Source organism: Anser cygnoides, chromosome 2 (assembly GCF_040182565.1).
Source record: "Anser cygnoides isolate HZ-2024a breed goose chromosome 2, Taihu_goose_T2T_genome, whole genome shotgun sequence".
NCBI lineage: Eukaryota > Metazoa > Chordata > Aves > Anseriformes > Anatidae > Anser > Anser cygnoides.
The window spans coordinates 11,232,982-11,246,615 of NC_089874.1; the positions used below are offsets into that span (position 1 = coordinate 11,232,982).

Sequence of the window (13,634 nt, forward strand, 5' to 3'; positions counted from 1 at the left end):
TTAATCCACCTATTTTGCTTTTTGGATGTGAGTTAACCTCTCTAGTAGTGCAGGGACATATACATCACCTGCTAGGCGTCCTCTCTTTTTTTTTTTAATTATTATTATTATTTTTGTATTAAGTGGCATAGGTGGGACAAGTCTGTCTTTACTTCTCACTCTTTCTGACATCACCTTCTGGGGACACTGATTTTTAGAAAATCGGTGGGATGACCAATAGAATGATATTGATGCATTACCCCCAAGAGCAAACTGGAGTGGGATACTCTTGCTGTTAGGACATTACTCAGTTTCCCAGACAGAGGTGTCTAATGCCATCTGGTGCTTGGGCCATCTGATTAGTGCTACCAGATACAACAGGCAAGGCCTGATGGAGTAGCTGTAGCACCTAAAATTCCACTGGATGATCACTGTTAGGCAGTTTAATGCTTTTTCTAGTACCACAACCGATGCCTGCTAATGACTGAGTGGTTGCACCCCTTGGCATCAGCTTCCTGAATCTCCATGTGAGCCCAGTCCCAGGCACTTCCCTGACCTGGCAGTAATATGGCTAGAGCTCTAGGAATCCAGCAGCTAAACCTGTGGGCTGAGGGCTAAAACACACACACACAGGCAGATTCAAAAGGTGTTTGAGAACATCTAACCTAGCCCAAGAAATAAACCATCAGAATCCAGTGCAAGCTGGAAGGAAATGTCTAGTCTGGTTGACCAAGCAGCTCTAGATCTCAGTCTAGATCATACACGGCACAGGTATTTTGATCTAAACTGTCAAAGCTACTTTTTGCAGTAACTAGAAAGCATTATTATGCCAAGAAAAAGCAAAAGAATGATGTTCAGTCTTTTTCAAATTCTGGACAATATCCTACAAAATATAAAATACAAAAAAAAAAACAAAACAAAACAAAACAAAAAACCACAGAATCACAGAATTGTAGGGGTTGGAAGGGACCTCCAGAGATCATCGGGTCCAATCCCCCTGCCAAAGCAGGTTCCCTAGAGCAGGTTGCTCAGGTAGGCGTCCAGACAGGCCTTGAATATCTCCAGAGAAGGAGACTCCACAACCTCCCTGGGCAGCCTGTTCTAGTGAAATCCCTCACATTAAGTGTACAGTGTAATTTTTCCATATTGTTGGGAGACTGGCTGACCTGTGAAGATGCAGTCGGTTGTTACTGTACACTCTCACAGCTACATGAAGCAATCTTTCAGTTGCTGCTAAGTGATAGTGACATTCAGTTCCACTAAAATGGTTAGAAACAGCAAGTGTGAAGAGACTGTGCCAAATAAAGTTGTTTTGTCCCCTAATTTATGACCCATGGATCTGATTCTAAATTCCCCAGGATTGAGTAAATGAGGCACAGCTTTAATCCATCAAATTAAAATCTACATTACCACAATGTGAGAAGGCAACTCCAAAGATCATCTTTCATGTTCTGTAGAACTAGTCACTAAATATAAATTAACACACTGCAAAGTCTGGTCTTGATAATGATGCCTACTTCTCAATGACATGGTAAGGCAAGGAAATAGTAAACCCATGCCATATACAGCTTTTATGAAGCATGATCTTATTTTCCTTATATAAAGATTTACAAATATAATTTTATTATTTATAATTATTATTATAAAACTGTAAATATTCATTTGTCTTTATAAATATATGTTTCTATATATTTTCCTTCCAGTAAATATTACATAAATTTACTTCTCTCAGAAAAATTAATTTAAAGCTATTTATATTTGCTTTATTCTCTCCCCTCTATAGATATAACTTTAGCTCTTTCTCCTGCACTTGAATGATGCTTACTGATACATGCTTATATTGTGTTCAACTTAGCTTCAAGCATGTTAGAGCTATGATGTTAGTTTAAACACTATGGGCAAATAAGTCTCACCATAATGCTTCTATTAAAAAAATAAACATTTGGTTTAAGTTAGTTGTTTAAGTTTCCTTCCTCATCAATAAAGAAAGAATGGTACCTTAACTGCAATTCATCCCATGCTGATGCATGTCTGAGATAGCTGTGTTACACCAGCGTTTTGTGTCCTTTTTCAATGACTGCAGAAGGAGCCTAGGAGACTGCTTTAGACTGGATGAGATTTATCCTGCTCAGTGTTTGTTCTGCTCTTAGAGAAAAAATTGCTCCACTCCTCACCCCCTTTTTTTACAAAATAAATCATTCAACTACTCAAGTAAATCCCCTTTCTTTGGTGCACTGCAGAGATGATAGGCTCCTGTAATGATAACGTCAGGACCTTTTTTCCCTGGGCTGAGTATGAGCATGTCTACACAGTACCGTAGTTGCTGGGCCAGGAGGTTCAAGTTTTCTGAGGCCAGGTTATGCAGGCAGCAGTATAGCAGAGGACTGATGAAACGTGAGTATTACTGTTGGTAATATAGTGTGTAAAAGGAAGAGAGAAATGGTGAGAGTGTCAAGTATCTTACAGCTCCTTCCTTCTACCTGCCACACTCCGTGTCCTGTAAGAAGACGCCTATATTTGTATTTGACTTAACTATTCTATGTTCCCTTTATAGTTAATGGAAAGAAGCACACAATTTTGAGTCCATTTAATGTTTCCTTAAGCTGAAAACTTACACGAGAACAGGTAAATCACATCCTAAAACTTCCCATTTGCCTCTTCACTAAATGGGGTCTAGGCAGGTGGCTCTGAGCTAGATGTCTCTGCACGTGCAGGACAAATCCCTGTTCCTCTTCAGCCCCTCACTGTGACAGAGGAAAATATACGAAAGACTTGCTGAGCAGGTCCAAACTATAATAGACTGATGGTCATGCTCATTTTAGAATTTATGTGTTGTCCAAAAAATATGAACCTGTTACGACTAGCATTTATGAAGTACTGGGAAATGCAGGGGGTGATGTGGGCAGAGGCCAGCACTACCTTGAGGTTGGTACCCTGCACACTGACCCAATCACTTTGATATAGCTAAAGTCAATATTTGCCTAAGGTGAACAAATTCTCTGCTGTTGAGCTTTTATGAAGGAGAGGGGAAAAAAAGACCAAAAAAGAGTAAGAAGCCCCATTTGGATAATGATTTTTTACGGCACCAGCAGTGGTGAACGCTGTCAACTAAATGTTCACCACTTCCAGAGTTAACAGAAAACTGTTTTGTTAAAAGAAAATTCTACAAAGAGACTACCTGCTAGCATTTTGACTACTGTATTGGAAAACTGAAACATGTGCATGGGTACTTTCTAAAATTACACATTAAATTACAAGTTTCCTTCCATCCAGAAGATTTCATATATCTCCTTACAAACACTACATGTAAATTTTAGTTGTTACTTGTTATATGACTATTTAACATTAAATATAAAACTAGAAAACATCCAATGTCAAAGAATGTGGTTGCTCACAATGGCCAAAAATCGATAATTCTTCACAGTCTTCCAGCATTAAGAATTACAGCAAAATCTCCCCATCGTCTCCTCGCTGGCCTTGCCCAACAAGGGGAAACACCTCTGTGAAGCCAACAGGCCCAACAGGACTCCATTCCTTAGGGACTGGCTAGGCCGTCCCACCAGAAACAAGTGTCACAAAAACCCTGAAAAGCTGGGAATCTTGTTAGTGAACAGACTTGCTGTGCCTGATGCTTCAGGTTTATCAATAGTAACATTATTTAATTAACCAACTAATAAAAATAACTACTTCTGCTTGCAGGTAGGAGTTATCACAAATTATTTATGAGGATTACAAAGGCTTTCAGGGTGAGGTGTGCTGACTTTTTTTTGCTAGAAACTCTTAAGTGCGTTTGTTATAGAAGAAAAAGGTGGTTCCGACCTGTCATGCCTCAGTGCCCTCATATCAACATAGACTGTGGTTGGATCCGGTCCAGATGTTCCCTGTAAACAACAACATCAGTTAATCAGAACTTGAAGGCTGGGAGGAGAAAAGAGATTTACCCCCCGAATAACTGAACATTCATTTCACTGCTAATTATACTAATCAAACGACAAGTTATATTTAAGCTGTTCATCAAACAAAGCTCAGCTTTACAGAGTCAGCTTTACAGAGCACCTGAAAACATACCTACCGTCAGGTACTTGTTACCTCGTGGTTGGTAAAACGCATCAAGCGGCCATACTATTTAACCAAACACATGTCAACAGAGGTTTTATTTGCTACAAAAGGCCAAGTATTCAGCATGTGGATACATACAAAAAATGTTAAACACATTTTGCCATATAAAGGAATGCAGAAACGCCAAGAGGAGACATAGTTTAATGGCAGAAGCACATGGTCAGGAATGTGAAGCATGGTTTACTGAGAATCTTCCACACATGCAACAGAGAATATATTTGAAGCTAAAGATATTAAAGGTAGCACGCATGACACGAACCAGTGTGGACTGAAGATCTATAAGCAATTATTCTGTTCCTTTTCGGTCTTCCACTGCATAATTTAAACCCTCGTTTTATGTCATAATATTTAGTTACTTGAATAATAGTAGGCTAATTCGAGTTTCCTTTTATGCAGAGATGATAGAGTCTTTTAGGCCTTTCCACCCACAGCTTTGCTGCAGTCTTGTAACCTGCTATGATTTTCCCTTATCCAAGACTTCAAACCCATCACTATACAACTTCATTGGAATTTTCAGTGCTGTAATCTAAGGCTCTTTTCTCTGCTGCATAGCTCACATCACTGCTAAACAGAAAGCTAGAAGAAAAGCACAACTTCATTTTTGAACACTGGAACTTTGGAAATCTTTTTTTTTTTTCTTTTTTTTTCCATCAGATAAATTCACCTAGCCCAGGTAGTGTACAAGTGCAGGAACTCCTTTATCAGTTATTTAGATCTTAATTATTTAAAACAGCAGACAGCATCAATTCCCAGTGATTTCGGTCCTGTTTGGGATATACTAGAGTACAATTCTTCACATTAAGTATGTCTGAGGCTAAATTTTGTGTTTCTGCAATGCTGGCCAGTAGCTCCATGATTCATTTAGCACTAAAAATTGTGAGAGAATTCAATGAATACATAATTTTGTATCTAAAGGGGAAAAGAGCTACCAGTACTGATTGATACTTACTGTACAGACACTGATAGTGACCCACCACCAGAGGAGAAAAAGAGTAATAGAGCTGCACATGCATGTTAGCCTCTTTAGCTTGTTATACACAATACAAGATACAATATCCTCTCTAGCTATTAACGACACGATTTTGAGTCTACTAGTAAACTCAGCAGTGTAACAGACTAGTGCTGAGCGGAGAGCTTATTTCAAATATATGCAATGTTAAAAACAAAAAATGAGAAAAAATTGTTTATCGTTAAAAAATAAAACTAAACTTGAATTGGTTTATAAAATAATGAAAATCAAAGACAATCACTATGGTATTTGTTATTTTCAGTGTGAATGAAAGAGTTACAACAGACAACTAATATTTGATGAAACCTGCATCCAGATAAAGCTATAATGGACTTGTATATAATTTCATAGGATCTGAAAATCCCCAAATCTCCAGACTCAATTTCTAGTCTGTCCCACTGTTGGAAGCTGATAGGTGGGTATTGAGGGAACATGAAAATCCCCTACCTGCTCGGCCAGCTTCCCCAGCCTGTGAGGCTATAGCAGCAGGAATAGCAGGGATGAGGGAGAGAAGGAAAGAAGGTAACACAAGACGAAAATAATAGTAAAAAATGGGAATGAAGGGTGGGAGAAAAAAAAAAGAGGAGAATGCAAAAAGCAGGGAGTAAAATAAAAAGAAAAACAATGTCAAATACAGGAATCTTACAAATTAACCATTATACCATTAAAGGTTAAAAAAAGTAAAAAATGAGGTGTCAACATTTTAGTAGAGCAACAGAAGAGACAGCTGTAGACTGCTAACCTTGGACAAACAGACTTAAATGGTTTTAGGACACTACAGACAATGTTGTTAGTGGAAAACATGTGTCTAGCATACTGATTTTTTATTTATTTATTTTTTGTGAATAAGTCAGTAAACATTATGGCCCTGCTATTTTAATGCACATCCATTGAGACAGGGGTTCCAAGTCTGCCATTTCACTACTAGAAGTTTGTAAGCGATGTCCTGTAGAAACCATAAGTAAGCTCTCTTTTGGGAAAAAAGTAATTAGTATACAATGGAGAAAAGAGAATGATACTTACAACTTGTTTCATACAGATTAACCTGCTCCTAGAGTGAAATAAAATTAAGGCTTCTTCCACAATCTAATTACTATAAGACCATAACTAAATGGAGTAACTTCATAGTTCAGTAACTCTTCATTCTTAGTCTATTTTCTACTATAAGCAATGTAATACTTATATAGAACAGTAAAATTAAAAACCAATAGAAACCCATCAGTTCTCCACCACGATCGATAATGTAGTGAAGAGACAAAACACAGTCATGACTAGTCGTAAGTTGCTACTGTCATGTTGAATTCCTAACCGCAGATGGTTGCTGCGGGACTTAACCCTACAACTTGCGAAAATAAGTAGCTCTGAGTGCGCTGCCATTCCACATCCCGTTTGTTAAACTTCTGAATTCCAGCAAAGTTAAAAACTACAGGAAGCCGCCACAGCAGCATATAAAAATAGATATATTTTGGATGTGGGGGAAGATGAAGCTTTTTAAAAAATAGGATGGATCTGCTTCTTACACTGCTACCCGAAAATAGAAATCTTACTAATAATCCAAGTTGAACACTGCAGTGTAACTGCAACAAAGCAGGGGAGTTGATGAAATTCATCAGTTATATAATTCATTGCTTGTGACTATTCTGCAGGTCCAGAGAGGTCTTCGAGTGTCTGAGCCTCGTACTGATTTTATCTAAGGCCTTAACAAACAGCAGTTGAGGTCTCAGCATTGTTTTAAAGAAGCAGGATCTTATCCAAGACCTGAGTGACTGACTCAATTTGTGCACATTTATTTTGTGAGACAGAGATGGAGCATATCTGTAACACTGGTAACAGGAAAACCACAACAGAACCTCTGTTGTGTCTGATACTTAGTAAGGACATGCTAGGCAGTGTTGAAGGAAATAAAATGGGCTAAAAAGCTTTTTCTGCCTGAAAACTCGTACATCATCAGTCATATCCTTTGGAATAAATAAATGTCTTGCCCACAGGATGCCACCAGGGAACCATCCAAGGCCGATGCCAATCTCTGCAACATGCCAGGCATTTATTCTCTGAGAAAACTTTGCAGGTCAAAACCGCACCAAGAACCACCATACCAATTAGGAGAGATGACAATGTGCCAACACTCAGCCTGCACCTAATCTCCACTGCAGTTAAAGGCCCAGCTATGTGCTCTCCTCTCCTTCCCTCACCAGTTAAAAACCAACTACCTGGCAAACAGAAGTCCGAAGAATTTAAAAATAACTGTTTTGCTTCATTTCATTTCATTTTGCTGTCTGGGCTTGTGGCCTCAATGTTTATACTTCTGAGACTACTCCTGCTCTAGTGATGCTCAGAGATAAGATTTTTTGATGTACACTTCCCAATCTCACATACGCAAGCACAGCAGCTGGAGCTGTGAAAAGAACTTCAGAGCATGACTCATAATAAAGGTGGGGGAACAGAATCTGATGGAGCTCACCCAGAGCTGCAGCACGGTGCTAAATGTGAATCATCCACAGAGTGCCTGTTGCACTCCTCTCATAGCAAGCTCTTACTACTTTTAATATGGAGGATCCTCAAAGAAGTCAATCTATCACTAAGGATAAAGTAATGTTATCTTTAACCCCTAAATTAACTGACAAAGTTCCCTTTGCTAGACAGTGACGGAGGGATTCATTTCATATAATTTCAGTCATTAGAGAAGAAAGTGTGCAGTGTAAGGCAGGAAGTACCTCCTGATGGTGATGAATCCCAAGATGTGCACCTGAGATCGGCTGAATGACACTCTCCTTGGAACCATTTCTTTGTCTCTACTGCCTATAGATGGACAATAGATAACTAACTTTGTCCTAGTGTCTAACTTCAAGGCGAATTAAATGAAGCCAGATGAATCCTGCTCCCCTGCTCTAGCTTGCACATTTTCAGGGATAACTAAGGAAAATGAAACAAAGTTTATCCTCAACTGAAATTACGTAGCAGGTTGAATAAAATTCTACTATTTATTTCGAGCGTTTAAATGGAAATTAGCTAAAATCCTAGAAAACCATCTGTGCTGCTGTAAGAAAGGGGCTACTTTTCATATCTATTTCTCTCTCTCTCTCTTGAGAATGCTAAGATGCTAGTTAATGAGAATTAGAATACGCTGGATGCAATCTTTTCATCTCAGAAATAGCTGGACAATTATCGGTGACTGTACTGTCATAAAAAGTCAGATATTAATGGTATTTAAGTCCCTAAAGATGGAGAAAATTATTTATTTTCAAAAGCATACCTCTAAAAATCTAGTCCAAAGAGATTACATCAAAAGACACATAGCACATTTGCTCTAAATTTGAGAGGAAATGAATACAAATGACAGTACATTAGTCTGTCAGTGATCCTAATCCTGAAATTATAATTCATTTGGTAGGCTAAGACTCTTTTGTACCAAAGAGATTATCATAATGATTTCCTTTTCAAAGTAATCTTTAATAAAAGGTCAAATTCTGCTGTGAAGTTGTATACACATACACACAGATACATCTCTTCTTCAAATAGGGGTGGAAAACAGTAAAAGCTTTTTGAAAAATCAGTGTACTTTCCCCTTGAAACACCTGAGCCTTAATTTAACCAAAAAAAAAAAAAAAAAAAGGAAGTTAAAAAGGTATCAAAAACCACATCCAATTTGCATTAGAGGCAGTCCATGGAGAAGAAATCCTGGACAGGCTTTTTGCTGGTACGGGGCCGCAGCTGAACAGTGAGATACGTTTAGAAAAGTGATAAGTAGGTATAAGATTTAGAATGACACTAGAATAGGCTGGATCACAGTTGTTGCTGTGAAAGATGGTGTCCCAGGAAACACACGCTAACCTCACAGACCATATAACTTGAAAGAAAAAATGGAAAGGCAGATGCTATTGACTCAAACATGTTTAGAAGTATTTTTATGCGATGTGAAGCATACAGAAATCATGAGCAATTTCTGGAACATACTGGAGACAATGTTAATTTAAGGAACATTGTTGACCAAGGATTAAAATTCATTCTGTTCCTCAGCCCAGAAAATGGAATAGCCCCCAAGCTACTGTGGAGTATCACTAGCCATAATCTTCCAGAACATTTGGAAAGAGCATTCAGTCTAATTCAGCATTCAGTCTTTGGCAGTGCCTACTACCAGATGCTTCGAAGGATGCAATCCTGTATCTTTCTTTATATTCTCTGTCAAAATGACATGTTTTATGGTAATGCTCATGAGCATTATTACATCTTTAGTTATATTTCAATCCCCTTTAGAACTTGCCAAACTACTCCTGGCTTAAAATGCTTCAGAAAAGCATTCTACTTGGAAGGGTAATGTTACCAAATATAGACTGTTCTGAAATGGCTTTTTTTTTTTTTCATTCTAGCCACACCATTCTTTAAATTACATATGGCTTTTAGTTTGTCCTGTGAACTGAAATGTAAAATCTTAGTACAAGTAAATGAAGCCTGACACTAAGCTATATGATCAGCCAGGCTGTTAATCACCTCGCACTAGGATTGAGTGCTGTTCTTAAATTCATAGCCAGTATTATCAATAATATTCCTTCAGAGAGTTATCCAATTTTACAGTTTGTTCCAATATGCTCCTCCCACCCTCTTTTTTTATTGCTGAGCATGACTTTATCTGGTGCGGAACATCCCCTGGGAATGTCCTAGCTGTGTCCCCTCCCAGCTTCTTGCACATCCCCAGCCTTTTTGCTGGGTGAGGGTGGTAGGCAGAGTGAGAAACGGAGAAAGCCTGCCTGCTGCACAGCACTGTTCAGCAATAGTGAGACCACTGGTGTATTATCAGCACTGTATTAGTCACAAATCCAAAGGACTGCGCCAAAAGTGTTGCTGTGAAGAAGTTAATTCCACCCCATCACAGGCAGACCAGTACAATATTATTTCCAGTGAGGCTTACTTGGAGCCCTGGGCATTGAATCTGGGTTAGTGTCATTCGCCTGATTCTATTACTTGTCCTGAAAAAATGATTTACCTCCTAGGTGAAGCAGCCACTACTTATGAACAGTCCAGACTCCTGCAAGTCTGAAAAGGAGACTTTCATTAGTGGCAAGCAAACTTCTGCCACTGATCTGTCCTTGTTATCTTCATCCTTGGTCCGTACATGAACCATAAGCCAGTGGGAGGTCATGGTATTTTTCAGAAAAAGCTCCACCTCAGCTGGCCAGGGAAGCTGGTGGACCCCGTCCTGGTCTGTCCGAGAATTCAAAGCAGTTGGCCAGGGATGTATGCCATCATTTCCCTCTTTCCCTCCTATGCTGGCATTTCAGAATGGCTAACGAAACAGGAATGAATTAGAAAACTGTTGTTACCAAGTAACTAGCCCATCTTTCTCCTCTGATCTCCCTTTATACTTGAGGGAAAATGAGAGTCAACCCCAGGTGTCCTTGCTGCCTGCAACTCTCCTCCCAGTGAACCGTTTCAAGTTGCTTGGATTGCTGACTGGGAAAGCACACCAACCCACACCTGCTAACTGGCCTAAACTGGTACCTTCCGAATTATGTTGTCTCAGGTCAGAGTGCCTGATGATTTCCTAGATGTTTTCTGAGTTGTCCTCTCTGCCTTGTCACCATATAGCAGTCTAGATTTGGAGAAAGACACAAAGAGGCCTGTATCCTTGCAAGGAAACATTCAGTAGAAGAGAATTCAAAACTTGGGTCAGCATTTTTTATTCCAAACCCATGACAAAAACATGGGGAACATAGTGCTCTAGTCCACTGAAGTTTCTAAAAAGATCTAAAAGATGCATTTTTCTCTCAAGACTATTTCTCATTAGGGAAAAGATACATCTGTTTTAAAGGATCCAAGTGCTGCTTTTGAGACAACAGGAGACTTTCTTGAATTTTTATTCCTGGAGAATATTTATGGCAGCAACTACAGAATGTCAAACTATAGAATTCTATGTCTGGGACACAAAATGACTTTTAACCCTGCTCAACTGTGCCTTGTCATCTGTTTGATAATAATAATTAAAGTTACCGTGGGCCGAAGGGATATTGTGCTGACAATCAGAGAGAAAGCAAGTAGTCGTGGAGCTGTGTGATACCTTCTGTATTTATCTTCTGATAGCGTGCTAAACAACAAGGTGACTTTTAGCCAAGGCCTGATGAGAGCCATGATTCTTCAGTGATGTTGAACAGGGCAAGAGGGTAAGGCAGGCATAACACAGACATACTTGTTCTGTGCTAAACCCATCACCTGTATTAGTCACATTTTTTTTGAATAAAATGAAAAATCTTTACATGGATGACAATCCAAATGCCTTATTTGTAGTGTCACTGAGAAGATCTGTTCTGGCTTCCACACCTAAGCAATTATGTAGGTCACATGCATAAGAAATTCCTTAATGTAACCCAAATGGGTATGGAACTTACCAGACTATGCAGTTGCCAGTGCAGAAGATTATTTCTGCATGATTTTAAAGGATTAATAAGTTGGAAATCATATTCTATCTGAGTAGGACACCTGTGGTAATATTATAGAGATAGTATGTAAGGTTCTGATACCAGATTTGGAAGGATGGGAAGAGATCAGGAGTCATAAAAATGAGAGACAGATCAGGAAAGAAGTCTTAAGATTCTTTATCTATTTATCAAAGACTAAGATTTGTATTATAATCATGAAAGAAATGAGATTCTTTATTCCAGATTAGAAAAACATACTAAAATAAAAAATGGCTGAGTCTAACACCACATGAATTTAAACTAGAAATAAGGCAGAAATAATTAAAAATTGAACACCTTATAAAAAGGGAAGTTTACTTTCATCACTTGGAGTCCTGAAAGATAAAATGATATGCTGTAATTCAGCCTAAAACTATTTGCTTGGTGTAGCTATCACTGGGTGAAAACCTAGAGGCTATTCAGATCAGATAGTTACAGTGCTCCATCTGTCCTTAAAATCACGATTCAATAAAGATTCCTGGAGGTTAAATCCCATATTATCCCTGCGTACTTTCTTCTGATTAGTGGATCAAAACAGAATGAAAGATGCTGCAAAACAGTTTTTCATTTTAAGCAATGAATTGCATGCAGAAAAAAAAAATATATAGTTAATAGTAAGGGCTGTAATTATTTTCTAAAGAGAAGGAATCAATTTTGTACCATATTAAAAGTAAGCACTTGCAAACTGGATTTTACCTTACATAACTCAATAATATTTCTGGAGTACAGAGTACACATTCTGCCACTACCATGCACTTTTCTGAATTACTGTATTCATGGGCAGGATAAATGCTATGAATGCAACATGAGAGGGATGAATAGTGTTCACTGACGAAGTAACAGAAGTTACTGCCTGTATATGCAAGAAGAACATTAAGTACTACATGCATTTTCTTAATATGCCTACAACAAAGCTGCCAAAGGGAATACAATGAGTATTTCTTAGTGGAAACCATCTTCATTTGAGCCTAAGTTAAAAATCTTACCTGCAAACATATAGCCAGGTTAACTCTACAGCCAAGTGACGTGCTGACTGCCCGAGGATGGAGACCAAGGTCTTTAAATAATTTTGAAAATGACTGAGTAAGAGCTATCCGAGGTCGTTCTTCAGCCACTACTACACATGTCCGTACTCGTGAGAGGTCCAGTCCCCTTGCCTAAAAGGAAGATAAAATGTAACAAAGGCCACAAAAGGGCAGACTTGAAGAAAAAAGGTCAGTAGCATTTAACTGCAGGTGTAACGATTCAAGACGGATAGAGGGTAAGGTGCCAGTATAATTTCAATCTTTCCTGGAAGCCGGATGGCCAGATGACAGTCTAATAGCTGTAGAAGAGCAGACATACTTGCTTGGCATTTCAGCAGGAGCATTTAGGAAGAGATGGGTATGCTCATTCCGAAGGGAGGCAATGCTATTTAGCAGTATTAATTCAGAATGCCACTGAATAACAGCAAACAGGAAGCATTGACTAGCCTTGGAAAAACTGATTAGGAAATTATTAACTGAGGATGGTAAGGACTGGAGACATCATAAAATGTTAGTATCCCAAGATCTAATTTATTTCAGTAGCATACTGGAAACTCTAGATGATTTCAGAAATGTAACTGGCTACCTGGCTTTTAATTCTGAGTTAAAAAAAAAAATATCCAACCACCCTCCTTCCCCTACAATGAGGAAAATCCAGTTAAAGCAATATGGTACTTCTAAGTATGTGATTATTTAACTATATGGATCAAAACCAAACTAGTACCTCATATAATCATGGAATTTATAAAACATAATATACAAATGTATGTCGTATATTGGGTATCTTGGACTTTCACACCTCTGTTTTCCAACATACGCCTACTAACACAGACTGTAACACAGATCAGAAAGCTTAGTTAAATAAAAGCATTTCCTTGATGTTTAAAAGCCTTGTGATCTGAAAGAGAATGATTGATATTAATATACAGCCTCTGGCAAGGAATAATATCAGTTCTGTGGAAGCTGCCCTTGCCCTCTGATGATTTTCTCCTCAATGCATACATTTAGCATAGCCACTCCGGGCAGAGAAGACCCAAACACTGTGCAGATTAT

At 38.5% G+C, this 13,634-nt stretch overlaps 1 protein-coding gene across 6 annotated transcripts in view; it reads right to left on the reverse strand.

The window, feature by feature from the left end:
- The window catches only part of DIP2C (disco interacting protein 2 homolog C), a 317,670-nt gene that overhangs the window by 26,314 nt on the left and 277,722 nt on the right, over positions 1 to 13,634 (reverse strand). For 4 of the 6 annotated variants that reach the window (XM_066991456.1, XM_066991455.1, XM_066991458.1 and 1 more), the window contains 3 exons: positions 12,543 to 12,713; positions 5,555 to 5,584; positions 3,799 to 3,860 (listed from right to left, as the gene is read on the reverse strand). In XM_066991456.1, the coding sequence (XP_066847557.1) occupies positions 3,799 to 3,860; positions 5,555 to 5,584; positions 12,543 to 12,713 (263 nt within the window). The remainder of the gene's footprint in view (positions 1 to 3,798; positions 3,861 to 5,554; positions 5,585 to 12,542; positions 12,714 to 13,634) is intronic. The other 2 variants (XM_066991457.1, XM_066991459.1) reach the window with 1 other exon arrangement.